The sequence below is a fragment of the Oncorhynchus nerka genome, linkage group LG28 (assembly GCF_034236695.1).
Source record: "Oncorhynchus nerka isolate Pitt River linkage group LG28, Oner_Uvic_2.0, whole genome shotgun sequence".
Classification (NCBI taxonomy): domain Eukaryota; kingdom Metazoa; phylum Chordata; class Actinopteri; order Salmoniformes; family Salmonidae; genus Oncorhynchus; species Oncorhynchus nerka.
The window spans coordinates 3,833,408-3,849,027 of record NC_088423.1 but is presented as its reverse complement, the minus strand read 5'-3'; the positions used below and the strand labels follow the sequence as shown (position 1 = coordinate 3,849,027).

At 46.0% G+C, this 15,620-nt stretch overlaps 2 protein-coding genes across 2 annotated transcripts in view; both read right to left on the bottom strand.

Moving 5' to 3' along the window:
* The window catches only part of LOC115120420 (integrin alpha-9-like), a 224,493-nt gene extending 220,125 nt beyond the window's left edge, over positions 1-4,368 (bottom strand). The window contains exon 1 of the mRNA XM_065012599.1: positions 3,836-4,368. Coding sequence (XP_064868671.1) covers positions 3,836-4,023 — 188 coding nt within the window. The 5' untranslated portion in view covers positions 4,024-4,368. The remainder of the gene's footprint in view (positions 1-3,835) is intronic.
* Positions 4,369-8,364: 3,996 nt separating this feature from the next.
* Positions 8,365-15,620, bottom strand: part of LOC115112840 (golgin subfamily A member 4-like) — a 58,508-nt gene continuing 51,252 nt past the window's right edge. The window contains exons 19-20 of the mRNA XM_065012598.1: positions 12,410-12,496; positions 8,365-9,124 (exon numbers count right to left, since the gene is read on the bottom strand). Coding sequence (XP_064868670.1) covers positions 9,110-9,124; positions 12,410-12,496 — 102 coding nt within the window. The 3' untranslated portion in view covers positions 8,365-9,109. The remainder of the gene's footprint in view (positions 9,125-12,409; positions 12,497-15,620) is intronic.

Genomic DNA, 15,620 nt, shown 5'->3' with positions numbered 1-15,620 from the left:
GGGCCCCTACCAGCACCCCGTAGACAGAGACAACGGGCCCCTACCAGTACCCCGTAGACAGAGACAACGGGCCCCTACCAGCACCCCGTAGAGACAACTGTGCCCTACCAGCACTGCCTAGAGACAAAGGGCCCCTACCAGCACCCCGTAGACAGAGACAACAGGCCCCTACCAGCACCCCGTAGAGACAACTGTGCCCTACCAGCACTGCCTAGAGACAACGGGCCCCTACCAGCACCCCGTAGACAGAGACAAGGGGCCCCTACCAGCACCCCGTAGACAGAGACAACGGGCCCCTACCAGCACCCCGTAGACAGAGACAACGGGCCCCTACCAGCACCCCGTAGACAGAGACAATGGGCCCCTACCAGCACCCCGTAGACAGAGACAACGGGCCCATATCAGCACCCCGTAGACAGAGACAACGGGCCCCTACCAGCACCCCGTAGACAGAGACAACGGGCCCCCACCAGCACCCTGTAGAGACAATGGGCCCCTACAAGCACCCCATAGACAGAGACAACGGGCCCCTACCAGCACCCCGTAGACAGACAACGGGCCCCTACCAGCACCCCGTAGACAGAGACAACGGGCCCCTACCAGCATCCCGTAGCCAGAGACAACGGGCCCCTACCAGCACCCCGTAGACAGAGACAACGGGCCCCTACCAGCACCCCGTAGACAGAGACAACGGGCCCCTACCAGCACCACGTAGACAGAGACAACGGGCCCCTACCAGCACCACGTAGACAGAGACAACGGGCCCCTACCAGCACCCCGTAGACAGAGACAACGGGCCCCTACCAGCGCCCCGTAGACAGAGACAACGGGCCCCTACCAGCGCCCCGTAGACAGAGACAACGGGCCCCTACCAGCACCCCGTAGACAGAGACAACGGGCCCCTACCAGCACCCCGTAGAGACAACTGTGCCCTACCAGCACTGCCTAGAGACAAAGGGCCCCTACCAGCACCCCGTAGACAGAGACAACAGGCCCCTACCAGCACCCCGTAGACAGAGACAACTGTGCCCTACCAGCACTGCCTAGAGACAACGGGCCCCTACCAGCACCCCGTAGACAGAGACAAGGGGCCCCTACCAGCACCCCGTAGACAGAGACAACGGGCCCCTACCAGCACCCCGTAGACAGAGACAACGGGCCCCTACCAGCACCCCGTATACAGAGACAACGGGCCCCTACCAGCACCCCGTAGACAGAGACAACGGGCCCCTACCAGCACCACGTAGACAGAGACAACGGGCCCCTACCAGCGCCCCGTAGACAGAGACAACGGGCCCTTACCAGCGCCCCGTAGACAGAGACAACGGGCCCCTACCAGCACCCCGTAGACAGAGACAACGGGCCCCTACCAGCACCCCGTAGACAGAGACAACGGGCCCCTACCAGTACCCCGTAGACAGAGACAACGGGCCCCTACCAGCACCCCGTAGAGACAACTGTGCCCTACCAGCACTGCCTAGAGACAAAGGGCCCCTACCAGCACCCTGTAGACAGAGACAACAGGCCCCTACCAGCACCCCGTAGAGACAACTGTGCCCTACCAGCACTGCCTAGAGACAACGGGCCCCTACCAGCACCCCGTAGACAGAGACAAGGGGCCCCTACCAGCACCCCGTAGACAGAGACAACGGGCCCCTACCAGCACCCCGTAGACAGAGACAACGGGCCCCTACCAGCACCCCGTAGACAGAGACAATGGGCCCCTACCAGCACCCCGTAGCCAGAGACAACGGGCCCATATCAGCACCCCGTAGACAGAGACAACGGGCCCCTACCAGCACCCCGTAGACAGAGACAACGGGCCCCCACCAGCACCCTGTAGAGACAATGGGCCCCTACAAGCACCCCGTAGACAGAGACAACGGGCCCCTACCAGCACCCCGTAGACAGACAACGGGCCCCTACCAGCACCCCGTAGACAGAGACAACGGGCCCCTACCAGCACCCCGTAGACAGAGAAAACAGGCCCCTACCAGCACCCCAGTGTCAAACAGTCATGATGTCACACAGTGAAGAAGGAAAAGCATTTCGCTACACCTGCAATACCATCTGCTCAATATGTGTATGTGACCACTAACATCTGCTCAATATGTGTATGTGACCAATAACATCTGCTCAATATGTGTACGTGACCAATAACATCTGCTCAATATGTGTATGTGACCAATAACATCTGCTCAATATGTGTATGTGACCAATAACATCTGCTCAATATGTGTATGTGACCAATAACATCTGCTCAATATGTGTATGTGACCAATAACATCTGCTCAATATGTGTATGTGCCCAATAACATCTGCTAACCATGTGTATGTGACCAATAACTTTGCGTTGATGAGAAGAGCAGGTGAAAACCACCTTGGAGGATGGGAGTCACCCGGCATCAAGGATAACACACATCCAGTCTCAATGAAGTGGCATAATGGCATCTCATAATCGTCTTCATCAGGCCCACTGTAGCACAGAGTAATTCCCCCATGTTTAATACAAGTATGGTAGCCTATATTCAGGCTGGAACCGGGGTAGAACACAATTCACAATTCCACCCCTGGATGGACACTGAGTGTACAAAACATTAGGAACACCTCTTTCCATGACATAGACAGACCAGGTGAATCCAAGTGAAAACTATGATCCCTTATTGATATCACCTGTTAAATCCACTTCAACTCAATATTAGGAAGGTGTTCCTAATGTTTGGTACACTCAGTGTCCATCCAGGGGTGGAATTGTGAATTGTGTTCTACCCCGGTTCCAGCCTGAATATAGGCTACCATACTTGTATTAAACATGGGGGAATTACTCTTGACAATGAAGACAATGGTGGGTGTTGTGACATCTATGGGACATGATCACTTAACCTTAGGCTGCTACCTGCTGGAATATGGGACAGGTCAGCTAGGCTGCTACATGTTGGAATCTGGGACAGGTCAGCTAGGCTGCTACATGCTGGAATCTGGGACAGGTCAGCTAGGCTGCTACATGCTGGAATCTGGGACAGGTCAGCTAGGCTGCTACATGTTGGAATCTGGGACAGGTCAGCTAGGCTGCTACATGTTGGAATCTGGGACAGGTCAGCTAGGCTGCTACATGCTGGAATCTGGGACAGGTCAGCTAGGCTGCTACATGTTGGAATCTGGGACAGGTCAGCTAGGCTGCTACATGCTGGAATCTGGGACAGGTCAGCTAGGCTGCTACATGCTGGAATCTGGGACAGGTCAGCTAGGCTGCTACATGCTGGAATCTGGGACAGGTCAGCTAGGCTGCTACATGCTGGAATCTGGGACAGATCAGCTAGGCTGCTACATGTTGGAATCTGGGACAGGTCAGCTAGGCTGCTACATGCTGGAATCTGGGACAGATCAGCTAGGCTGCTACATGCTGGAATCTGGGACAGATCAGCTAGGCTGCTACAGAACAACGGTCCAAAAGAAACCAAACAACACTGCACATCAATCGAACTGTTGACATAATTAAGACAATATATCACCGTCATATAAATCAACTGTTTTTCTAAAGAAGAGAAAGGCGTTTACGCACAGTCAAATGAGACAGTCTATTGATTTCGAATATTTTACTGATTTTGTAGGCGATAGCTCACATCATTTGGCTATTCTTCAACATATGCAAGCAGGTTACACAGCGTGCCCAAAAGTGAATAGCCCAAATACATCCATAAGAATTGCGCAACAACTAAACCCTGCCATTAATGGTCAAGCAAGGGATGATACATAAGTGCATAAACAGTCGGGACTGTAATTGCTATAAGATAGTTAATAGCCTTGATAGGCCTCTTGGTAGCTTGAGACTCACCAGCGCGTATTGTCATGATAGTGCTCCAGAACAGAGTATCCAAAGAAACTCGAGTCAGGTCCACGGAACACAACAGCACGTTCTAAGTCAATGTTGTAGGAGTGAACTACAGAAACAGACAAATACACGCAGAGAACATCCAAAAGGCTCCTCTTCTGATTCAGAACATGACCCATCCTTTGGCGCATCCTTGAGAGGAACAACACTATGGAAGAAGTATATAAAACAAAACAAAGCCCTTCAAGGTTTGGGTGCTAAAGAAAAAGTTACAAAAACGAACAGTTCTGACTACTTTCTGAAGTCTAGCACTATAAACACGGAAAAACGACAGGGGTAGTGGATCGAGAATAAAAAATAACGGTCCGTTGAAAAGTGACGATCTCGTCAGCAGCTCTGCAGACTGTGAATCTGAAGAACTGGTGTCTGTCTCCAGCACGGAGTTGCTTGCGGTGGTGATAAGTGCGGTCATGGCAGAAGGCGAATTTCTCAATGGGTTCCCGGCTCAAGCGTCACATTTCACCAAATAACCCGCCTCGCGCTTCCAACTTTTACGAACGACGATGCCCTCTGTCGTTTGGTATGGGGAGCGAGTCAAGGACCAAAGACGAATGGCCTGTTGATGGCCAATCCAATTTGTTATTGGCTGCTGATGTTTGATATGTCTTCATTACTTGTTCAAATGTTTTGGAAACGCTTCCTTGTAAGATACTAATGCTTGGTTCAGTTTCCCTGGCCATTCCCTGCTAAAACGTTAGCATTTGGGAAACCATGGTTTGCTGTCATACCTTGTCCATAAAATGCCTGTCGGGTAAGGAAACCAATATGTATTGTAACGACCCTGGGTTTATACGCGCGGATATCACAGTCGATAGCGCGCTCGACTTCGGGCTAGAAGGTCGAGGGTTTGAGACCTGCTCCCTGCCTGTTTCATTACATTGGTGTCAGAAGTGATCGGACCTTGCAACCACGACAGTGTAGGTGCTTGGCCGGTGAGCGCATTCCTATAAGACGTGGAGTCGCTAGCTAGCGCGAGGATGCGCTCTTTGAAAGGAGGGAGTAGTGTAACGACCCTGGCTTTATAAACGAGGATATCGACTCTGCTGCTTGAGCATGCTTTTGCTGCACAGTTGATAGCGCGCTGGAGTTCGGGCTAGAAGGTCGAGGGTTCGGGATCTGCTCCCTGCTGTTTCATTACAGTATTTTGTACTTTGGGTAAATCTATCCCTTTAACAATGACCTAATTCCTTGAGTTAAATTAAATGTAACAGTCAACATAGATTACTGCTATTGTGGCTGCCAAAGTAATTACTGAGTAAGTAAAAAGGCTCTTATTAAATCTTACCCATTTCTAATACAGATGTTACTAATTTCCAAACCTGAAAATGTTACGAAACAGATTTCCCTCATTTCCTCTGTCAGTTTGCAAAACAGTTCTATTAATACTTATATGCTTCCTGAAGTGAAATGTCCTGTTTTGATTAGAGCTGGTGTTCTGTTCCCTCCATACAGTTAGAAAACAACCAGGTGATCACTTCATCATCCCCAGAAGCTTTCATCTTGTCATACAGATCAAAAAGGTGGAAACACCTCTTTCTGAAACACCCCAATAGGTGACCATTCAGGACAAATTTACAAAATGTCCTACCGAAATACAGCATCTCACTCTGAAATATACCTGGTCATACAAAATTATGAAAGTCATACTTGAATATAGCACATGTTGTGACGGCCCTGAATTTTTCTGAACCGTCTCAGTGCAGCTCCTTCCAATAGGACGCTTTCCCTTTAATTCCCAATTAAATAGCCAGCATCAGCTGCGCAAAAGTGGGGTTGTGATGGAGACGTGACTGAGGATGTGTTCAACCCTCAGTTCCCGAAGCTTTTCTATTCCGTTGTTTTGTAGCCTAATAGAGTTTACCCAGGATCGGATCCACTCTTTGCGTCCGTGGACTACACCTCGCCGTTCTTCGTGGCCTTTCTCCGCTGGAGATCTGTTGGCGGATTGGATTGTCTGACTGACCACAACCTTTTTGTATACGGTATTTCATTTGTTTTGATGTGAGGTATACTGTGATTTATGTAGTTAGTTGTAGTTGAGGACTTAGTAAGAGTTGATCCGCTTTATTAAAGTTCTGTGGTAAAATAATTGTTATATTGATTGTGTTTAATACTGGGTTTACGCTACACTGAATGAACGGACAAACATTGCGTGACAGAAGTCACTCGAGTTCCCTGAACTCTACCGGGCAGGACTCTTTTTAGGCCCGAGGTACAGAACATTTCTGGAGGAACCAGAACTCATTGTGATATTATTATATGTGTGTGTGTGTAATCATTGGTGTTGCTAATACAACCCACACAAAATAATATAGTTGTTTTTGAAGTTCTTTCCAATGTTTTAAGGGTTTATTTAAAGTTTATTTCCATCCTGACTTTTACATAAGTCCTTTGTATTGGTGTAGACTTGACGGACCAGATGGGACTCATTCCCACCCAAACTAAAAGGAGAAACCAATGTTTTCTCTGGTAGGCACAACCTACCTGGCACCCCTATAAATAATAACCTCCAGTCAAAACCGTTACAATGTACATACTGTAAACAGCATACATACAGTATATTCACTGAGTGGAAAAAACATTAAGAACACCTTCCTAATCATATGGAGTCCACCCCCTTTTGCCCTCAGAAAAGCCTAAATTCGTCGGGGCATGGACTCAACAAGGTGTCGAAAGTGTTCCACATGCTAGTCCATGTTGACTCCAATGCTTCCCAGTTGTGTCAAGTTTGCTGGATGTCCTTTGGGAAGATCATTCTTGATACACATGGGAAAATGTTGAGCGTTAAAAACCCAGCAGCATTGCAGTTCTTGACACAAAGCGGTGAGCCTGGCTCCTACTACCATACCCCATTCAAAGGCAGTTAAGTATTTTATCTTGCCCATTCACCCTCTAAATGGGAACACATACACAATCCATGTCTCAATTGTCTCAAGGTGTAAAAAATATTTCTTAACCGGTCTCCTCCCCTTCACCGACTCTCTTCTCTGTATACATCAATGATGTCGCTCTTGCTGCTGGTGAGTCTCTGATCCACCTCTATGCAGACGACACCATTCTGTATACATCTGTCCCTTCTTTGGACACGGTGTTAACAACCCTTCAGACAAGTTTCAATGCCATACAACTCTCCTTCTGTGTCCTCCAACTGCTCTTAAATACAAGTAAAACTAAATGCATGTAACAGTCAACCGATCACTGCCTGCACCTGCCCGCCCGTCCAGCATCACTACTCTGGACGGTTCTGACTTCGAATATGTGGACAACTACAAATACCTAGGTGTCTGGTAAGACTGTAAATTCTCCTTCCAGACTCACATCAAACATCTCCAATCCAAAGTTAAATCTAGAATTGGCTACCTATTTCACAACAAAGCAACCTTCACTCATGCTGCCAAACATACCCTCGTAAAACTGACCATCCTACCGATCCTTGACTTTGGCGATGTCATCTACAAAATAGCCTCCAATACCCTACTCAATCAATTGGATGCAGTCTATCACAGTGCCAGCCGTTTTGTCACCAAAGCCCCATATACTACCCACCACTGCGACCTGTACGCTCTCGTTGGCTGGCCCTCGCTTCATACTCGTCGCCAAACCCACTGGCTCCAGGTCATCTACAAGACCCTGCTAGGTAAAGCCCCCCCTTATCTCAGCTCGCTGGTCACCATAGCAGCACCCACCTGTAGCACGCGCTCCAGCAGGTATATATCTCTGGTCACCCCCAAAACCAATTCCTCCTATGGCCGCCTCTCCTTCCAGTTCTCTGCTGCCAATGACTGGAACGAACTACAAAAACATCTCTGAAACTGGAAACACTTATCCCCCTCACTAGCTTTAAGCACCAGCTGTCAGAGCAGCTCACACATTACTGCACCTGTACATAGCCCATCTATAATTTAGCCCAAACAACTACCTCTTCCCCTACTGTATTTATTTATTTTGCTCCTTTGCACCCCATTATTTATACTTTGCACATTCTTCCACTGCAAATCTACCATTCCAGTGTTTTACTTGCTATATTGTATTTACGTCGCCATCATGGCCTTTTTTTTTTTGCCTTTACCTCCCTTATCTCACCTCATTTGCTCACAATGTATATATACTTATTTTTCTACTGTATTATTGACTGTATGTTTGTTTTACTCCATGTGTCACTCTGTGTCATTGTACCTGTCGAACTGCTTTGCTTTATCTTGGCCAGGTCGCAATAGTAAATGAGAACTTGTTCTCAACTTGCCTACCTGGTTAAATAAAGGGACAATAAAAAATGTCAAAAAATAAATCTACGCTGATTGAAGTGGATTTAACAAGTGACATCAATAAGGGATCATAGCTTTCACCTGGACTCACCTGGTCAGTCTGTCATGGAAAGAGCAGGTGATCCTAATGTTATATACATTCAGTTTACACCATTCACAATATTCACATTTCAACAAAGTGAATAATGAGCAGAGGAAGACAGAACATCTGAGTAAATAAAATTGTATTAGCTCGTCTCAAAATGTATTAGCATTGTGCCCTATAGTACAGATTCACTTTGTGTATTTACACTTTACATTATGCTGAGTCTTTATTTTATTGTCTTCACAAAATATAAAGTAGAAAAGCTGTGGGAAACTAACAAGCCAGGGTGTCTAAGTGGTACAGTTCAGGGACAGGAAGAGACAGTCAAAGGGTTATCTCATCCATATAAATAGAAAGTAGATTCATATTTAGAATCCCTAGAAATAGTCTACATATTCTATTTCTACGATTCCATCACACAGTCATAAGGAGGAAGTGACCCACAGTAGAAATACAACCTAAAACCATAGATCAACTGAAAAAAAAACACAACCAAAGAATCAACTCGAAATCACAATCAACCCAATGATCAACAAAAACTTATTGCACAAGCCATCTGTAAAATAGATATATAATTAACCCTGGAATTTTTTTGTTTGTTGTATAATTCATGATTTAAAATCCGTAATTTCATTGTGTGAAATTAGATTGGAAGAAATAGCAACTGGGATGATCCTTACATGGTCTATTTTCTACCTCCATCGTACCATATCACACACACACACACACACACGAGAAGCAAAAGAAAGGACAGAAAAGTAGAAGGGCTAGATCTGGTCCACAGTGGTGCAGCAGTCTGCAGTCCTTCAGCAGCAGTTAAGTCCATCTCAATCCTTAAAGTACCAGCATCATCCTGATACCTGACCCTCATCGTAGCCAGGGCTGAAACAGCAGGGAGAAGAAAGATACAGGATTACATTAACTGCACAAACAGTAATATAAACTCAGTAAAAAAAGAAAACGGTCCTCTTTCAGGACCCTGTCTTTTAAAGATATGTAAAAATAAAATAACTTCACAGATCTTCATTGTAAAGGGTTTAAACACTGTTTCCCATGCTTGTTCAACGAACCATAAACAATTAATGAACATATACCTGTGGAACGGTCATTAAGACACTAACAGCTTACAGACGGTAGGCAATTAAGGTCACAGTAATGAAAACTTAGGACACTAAACTCTACTGACTCTGAAAAACACCAAAAGAAAGAGTCCCTGCTCATCTGCGTGAATGTCCCTTAGGCATGCTGCAAGGAGGCATGAGGACCCGAGATGTGGTTGTCTCACCAGGGGTGATGGTTGGATTTGCGTTTATCGTCGAAGGAATGAGCGTTACAGAGGCCTGTACTCTGGAGCGGGATCGATTTGGAGCTGGAGGGTCCGTCATGGTCTGGGGCGGTGTGTCACAACATCATCGGACTGAGCTTGTTGTTATTGCAGGCAATCTCAACGCTGTACATTACAGAGAAGACATCCTCCTCCCTCATGTGGTACCCTTCCTGCAGGCTCATCCTGACATGACCCTCCCTCATGTGGTACCCTTCCTGCAGGCTCATCCTGACATGACCCTCCCTCATGTGGTACCCTTCCTGCAGGCTCATCCTGACATGACCCTCCCTCATGTGGTGCCCTTCCTGCATGCTCATCCTGACATGACCCTCCCTCATGTGGTGCCCTTCCTGCAGGCTCATCCTGACATGACCCTCCAGCATGACAATGCCACCAGCCATACTGCTCATTCGGAGTGTGACTTCCTGCAAGACAGGAACGTCAGTGTTCTGCCTTGGCCAGCGAAGAGCCTGGATCTCAATCCCATTGAGCACGTCTGGGACCTGTTGGATCGGAGGGTGAGGGCTAGGGCCATTCTCCCCCATAAATGTCCAGGAACTTGCAGGTGCCTTGGTGGAAGAGTGGGGTAACATCTCACAGCAAGAACTGGCAAATCTGGTGCAGTCCATGAGGAGGAGATGCACTGCAGTACTTAATGCAGCTAGTAGCCACACCAGATACTGACTGTTACTTTTGATTTTGACCCCCCTTTGTTCAGGGACACATTATTCAATTTCTGTTAGTCACATGTCTGTGGAACTTCTTCATTTTATGTATCTTATGTTCATAAAAATATTTACACGTTAAGGTTGCTGAAAATAAACTCAGTTGACAGTGAGAGGACATTTCATTTTTTGCTGAGTTTACTACTTTGACTGGTAAGTTGCTTAAAGAACAGAAGAACAAATATCAACCCCCATCTGACCTAAAACACTGTTTTGACTCCACTAAAGCCAGATCTAATATATTGTATGCTTGTACACAGTGCTTACCAATATACCTCAATACTGTAACAGACAAGAGATAAGACATGTCTTCCCCCTCCACGTTCCCATTGCTGTAACTGATACTGTAGTCAGAACAAAGTGCTCTACATGGTTATTGTTGTTTAAGATGCTGATGATCTGGAAGAGATGATCAATATACAGTGCATTCGGAAAGTATTCAGACCCCTTCCCCTTTCCACATTTTGTTACATTACAGCGTTATTCTAAAAGTGATGAAATACATGTTTTCCTCATCAATCTACAAACAGTACCCCATAATGACAAAAGCAAAACCAAAAAAACAGATACCTTATGTAAGTATTCAGACCCTTTACTATGAGACTTGAAATTGAGCTCAGGTGCATCCTGTTTCCATTGATCATCCTTGAGATGTTTCTACAACTTGATTGGAATCCACCTGTGGTAAATTCAATTGATTGGACATGATTTGGAAAGACACACACCTGTCTATATAAGGTCCCACAGTTGACAGTGCATGTCAGGGCAAAAACCAAGCCATGAGGCCGAAGGAATTGTCCGTAGAGCTCAGCGACAGGACTGTGTCGAGTAACAGATCTGGGGAAAGGTACCAAAGCATTTCTGCAGCATTGAATGTCCCCAAGAGCACAGCAGCATTCATCCTTCTTAAATGGAAGAAGTTAGTAACCAACAAGTCTCTTCCTAGAGCTGGATACCCGGCCAAACTGAGCAATCAGGGGAGAAGGGCCTTGGTCAGGGAGGTGACCAAGAACCCAATGGACACTGACAGAGCTCCAAAGTTCCTCTGTGGAGATGAGAGAACATTCCAGAAGGACAACCATCTCTGCAGCACTCCACCAATCAGGACATTCTGGTAGTGGCCAGACAGAAGCCACTCCTTAGTAAAAGGCATATGACAGCCTGTTGGAGTTTGCCAAAAGGCACCTAAAGACTCTGAGACCATAAGAAACAAGATTGAACTCCATGGCCTGAATGCCAAGCGTCACGTCTGGAGGAAACCTGGCATCATCCCTACGGTGAAGCATGGTGATGGCAGCATCATGCTGTGGGGATAATTTTCAGTGGCAGGGACTGGGAGACTAGTCAGGATCGAGGGAAAGATGAACGGAGCATTGTACAGAGAGATCCTTCATGAAAACCTGCTCCAGAGTGCTCAGGACTAAATTCAAAGAGTTCAATCTTGCTTTTCAATGTAAATACATTTAAACTGGGTCAAAGGTTCACCTTCTAACAGGACAACAACCTTAAGCACACAGCCAAGACAATGCAGGAGTGGTTTTGGGACAAGTCTCTGAGTGGCCCAGCTAGAGCCCAGACTTGAACCCAATCTAACATTTCTGGAGAGACCTGAAAATAGCTGTGCAGCAACACTCCCCATCCAACCTGACAGAGCTTGAGAGGATCTGCAGAGAAGAATGTGAGAAAATCCTCACATGCAGGTATGCTAAGCTTGTAGCGTCATACCAAAGAAGACTCGATGCTGTAATCGCTGCCAAAGGTGCTTCAACAAAGTACTGAGTACAGGGTCTGAAAACTTATGCAAATTTGATATCAGTTTATTTTTATAAAATGTAAAAAATTCTACAAACCTGTTTTTGCTTTGTCATTATGGGGTATTGTGTGTAGATTGATGAGGAATGAAAACAATTTAAATACATTTTATAATAAGGCCGTGACATAACAAAATGTGGAAAAAGTTAAGGGGTCTGAATACTTTCCGAATGCACTATAAGCCAAGGTAATGTCTGTAAGCAATTGCTGACAAAGCACGGACTGTGTGTGAGACTGTGTCTGTGTGTGGTTGCATATGGCTCATCGTTAGTAGCTTTACAACAAGGAAGAGCAGATGCTTACAATTGCTTTTGTATCCTCTTTCTCCAGAACCTGCTGAGCTTGGTCTGGTGGGAACTTGAGCATGGAGGTTATGACTTTAGCCATAGTCTGTGGGAGGGAAGAGAAAACACAGAAATTACTTAGCCATATGACAAATAAAAGTAGGATACATTCAAATAGGCTGTTTTTTTAAAACCTTCTTTTCATTTGAAAAAACCTTAAACTTCAACTTTAAGGTGGGGCTGTGGATGTTAATGATATATGTTGGGAAACTGATGACAGTTTCACAACTGCATTTTTTTGAGGCAGTGCTCTCAATGGCATGGTGTTACGTTCACCAGTTTGTGTTGTTGTGGGTTTGTACGCATATTTCAAGAAGTGGCTTCCTGGATTCCTAAAGCAACCGATTGATCGGCCCCATCACTGATTGGAGCTATGACCCCTCCCTCTCGTCAGGGGATACAGCTGTCTCTTCAATTACAAACTCCTTCTCCAGCTTGATAAAAGCCAGTGTTGCTTCGTCAGAAGAGAGCTTCTTTTTATGTCCTGTGTTGGTCAGTGAAAGTTTTGTTGATATTATTATTTTGTAGCCGCTCCTTCAGAGGTATGTGTATGACAATAGGACGTTAATTTTTCACTTATTCTGTTTCATTGGTTCCCATGGTGGAAGGGGAACACACCTTGGGAGTGTTTAAGCAAGAGGCCTGCGGCCATACATAACCCGTAGTATTTAATCTGTCTATGCACACTAGGTAAGACCTGGGCGGACCACCCCTGTATTTTGGTTAGCGCGCCAGGCGGTGCTAAAGGATAGGTAATTAGTGGGAAGGCAGGTAAGGTAGGAGAGGGGATTCCTTTACTAACTTTCTCTGATTTGGTTCCGTCCAGCCCCTTTTCCCCACATCACCGTGTTAAGGAATAATAAATTCCCTGTAAACTGTATTTATCTGCGTCCATCCCCGCACCTACGATCACACAACTTTTTCACTCCACGGGGAGTTGGGGGGTTGCGTTCCGCCACATGGTTCCAATGTTTTTCACTGTCAATTCTTGGCATCCGGGTTTGGATCATGGCAGTGAACCTAGTACTAAATATCCTGGTTTGTCCAGCCATTCTCCCAGCCCAGATCCAACATTGATGCTCATTGAACCACTGTCCAGCCATTCACGAACGTCAGATCCCCGACTGCAACCCACGACAATCCAACAATGACACTCAGTTAACCCTTAACCAGCCATTCACCCAACACAGATTGTCCACAACACCCCCTACTGAACCAACTTGGGAGTCTAACTCTGTGACCCTCATCACGATCATATCCAAAATGGAAGTTCAGTGAACCCAAGTCCAGCCATTCACCACCTCAGATCCCTCACTGCAGCCCATAAGACTCTGGGAACCCCTGCCCTCAACACCACCATCAGCTACCCAATCAAATAAGCCTGCTCACAGAGCAATTAACCCATTATCTTCATCCTAATCAACTCCAGGACTATATGCCAGAGTTAACAGCATGCGTTAGCTATCCCATAAATACTGGGCCTAATCATAAACAGTGCTGCTGTTTGAGGAAAGCAGGGCAACAACCACCGAAAGATCTCTTTGTGTGCTAGAGGAGCTAAACAAGGCCAGCAAGTCTTTACAATGGCAGCGTGCATCACGTGAATAGTATATGTCTCGGGCCAGGCCTCCTTCAGGACATCCTTCCATTCACAGGGAGGCCATAATGATATGGCTATGACATACAGCTTACTGAGGACCTAGAGGGTAACCCTACTAGCTTTATGTGAGTATCTGATACCCCGCTGACTTTAGGACCGGGTCAACTAGCACTGTTAATTCCCATGCAGAATCATTCATTAGTCCCTGTGCTAAAGAAAACAGAAACACACAATTACTTTTGTATAGGTCTAACTGGGTGATTGCTCTATGTGGGAACGGTGACATTTATTGGCCTCTCTCCATCCAGCCTCCTTTCCCTCCATTTTCTATCACCTCCTTCTCATCCCTCCTTTCCCTCCATTTTCTATCGCCTCCTTCTCATCCCATCTTTCCCTCCATTTTCTACCGCCTCCTTCTCATCCCTCCTTTCCCTCCATTTTCTACCGCCTCCTTCTCATCCCTCCTTTCCCTCCATTTTCTATCACCTCCTTCTCATCCCTCCTTTCCCTCCATTTTCTATCGCCTCCTTCTCATCCCTCCTTTCCCTCCATTTTCTATCACCTCCTTTTCATCCCTCCTTTTCATCCATTTTCTATCACCTCCTTCTCATCCCTCCTTTCCCTCCATTTTCTACCACCTCCTTCTCATCCCTCCTTTCCCTCCATTTTCTACCACCTCCTTCTCCTCTCACCTTTTCATTGAGGGTAAGCAACTAAATACATGGCAACGTATCCTGAGCTGAAAAAAAGGCAAGTGTGATACCGGTTGTTATATTTCAAGAAACTGGGATTATGAGCTCATATGACCCATTTCAGGAAACTAGGCATGTGTTGCGGATCACTACTTCACACAAGAGCTATTTGAATGTAATCTTTTTTTGAATTATCAAAATGCATTTTGGAACATGTGAACTTTCATGTGCCTTAATAACAAACTTGTATGCCATCTAAATACGAATAAAATTACGAGCCTAGTTGGTTTAGCCACAGAAAAAGCCAACAACCTTCCTGCTAGCCATGATTGGCTGAGATAATGAGTGGGCTGGACATGCCGAGAGAGGAGTTGGTTTTGGTCTGCCATGTAGCACATTTCTGTCTATTTAAGCTGGTCAGTATGAGTAGGTAATCCTGTCTAACGTGGATTTTTATTTTTATATATGTTGCTTAGTAGAACTGCATAACTGTTGCTCTCCACTTTCTGGAGGACCAAGTTTTGAATTCAGTGGAATTAGAGTACGATAGCTAAGGAGGTGGAGAAAACACCTGTCTCCGGGTTACATCTTCAAACTAAGGGCAACCATGGCATCCGTGACAGGGAGAAACGTCCAACAATGATGTATATGGGTAAGACAGCTAGCTACATTTTCAGATATTACACGTTTCTAAATTTGACAGTCGTTTTCATTTCAAGTTAAAGTGTAATGTTAGCTAGCTAATGTTAGCTGGGTGGCTCGCTAGCTTAGGTTACATGTATGATCTTATTTGTATCTCAGAGCCATTTGCTTGGCTAGTTATAGCCTAATGTTAGCTAGCTAACATTGAACCTTGTTGGTTAGCTACCTGCAGAATC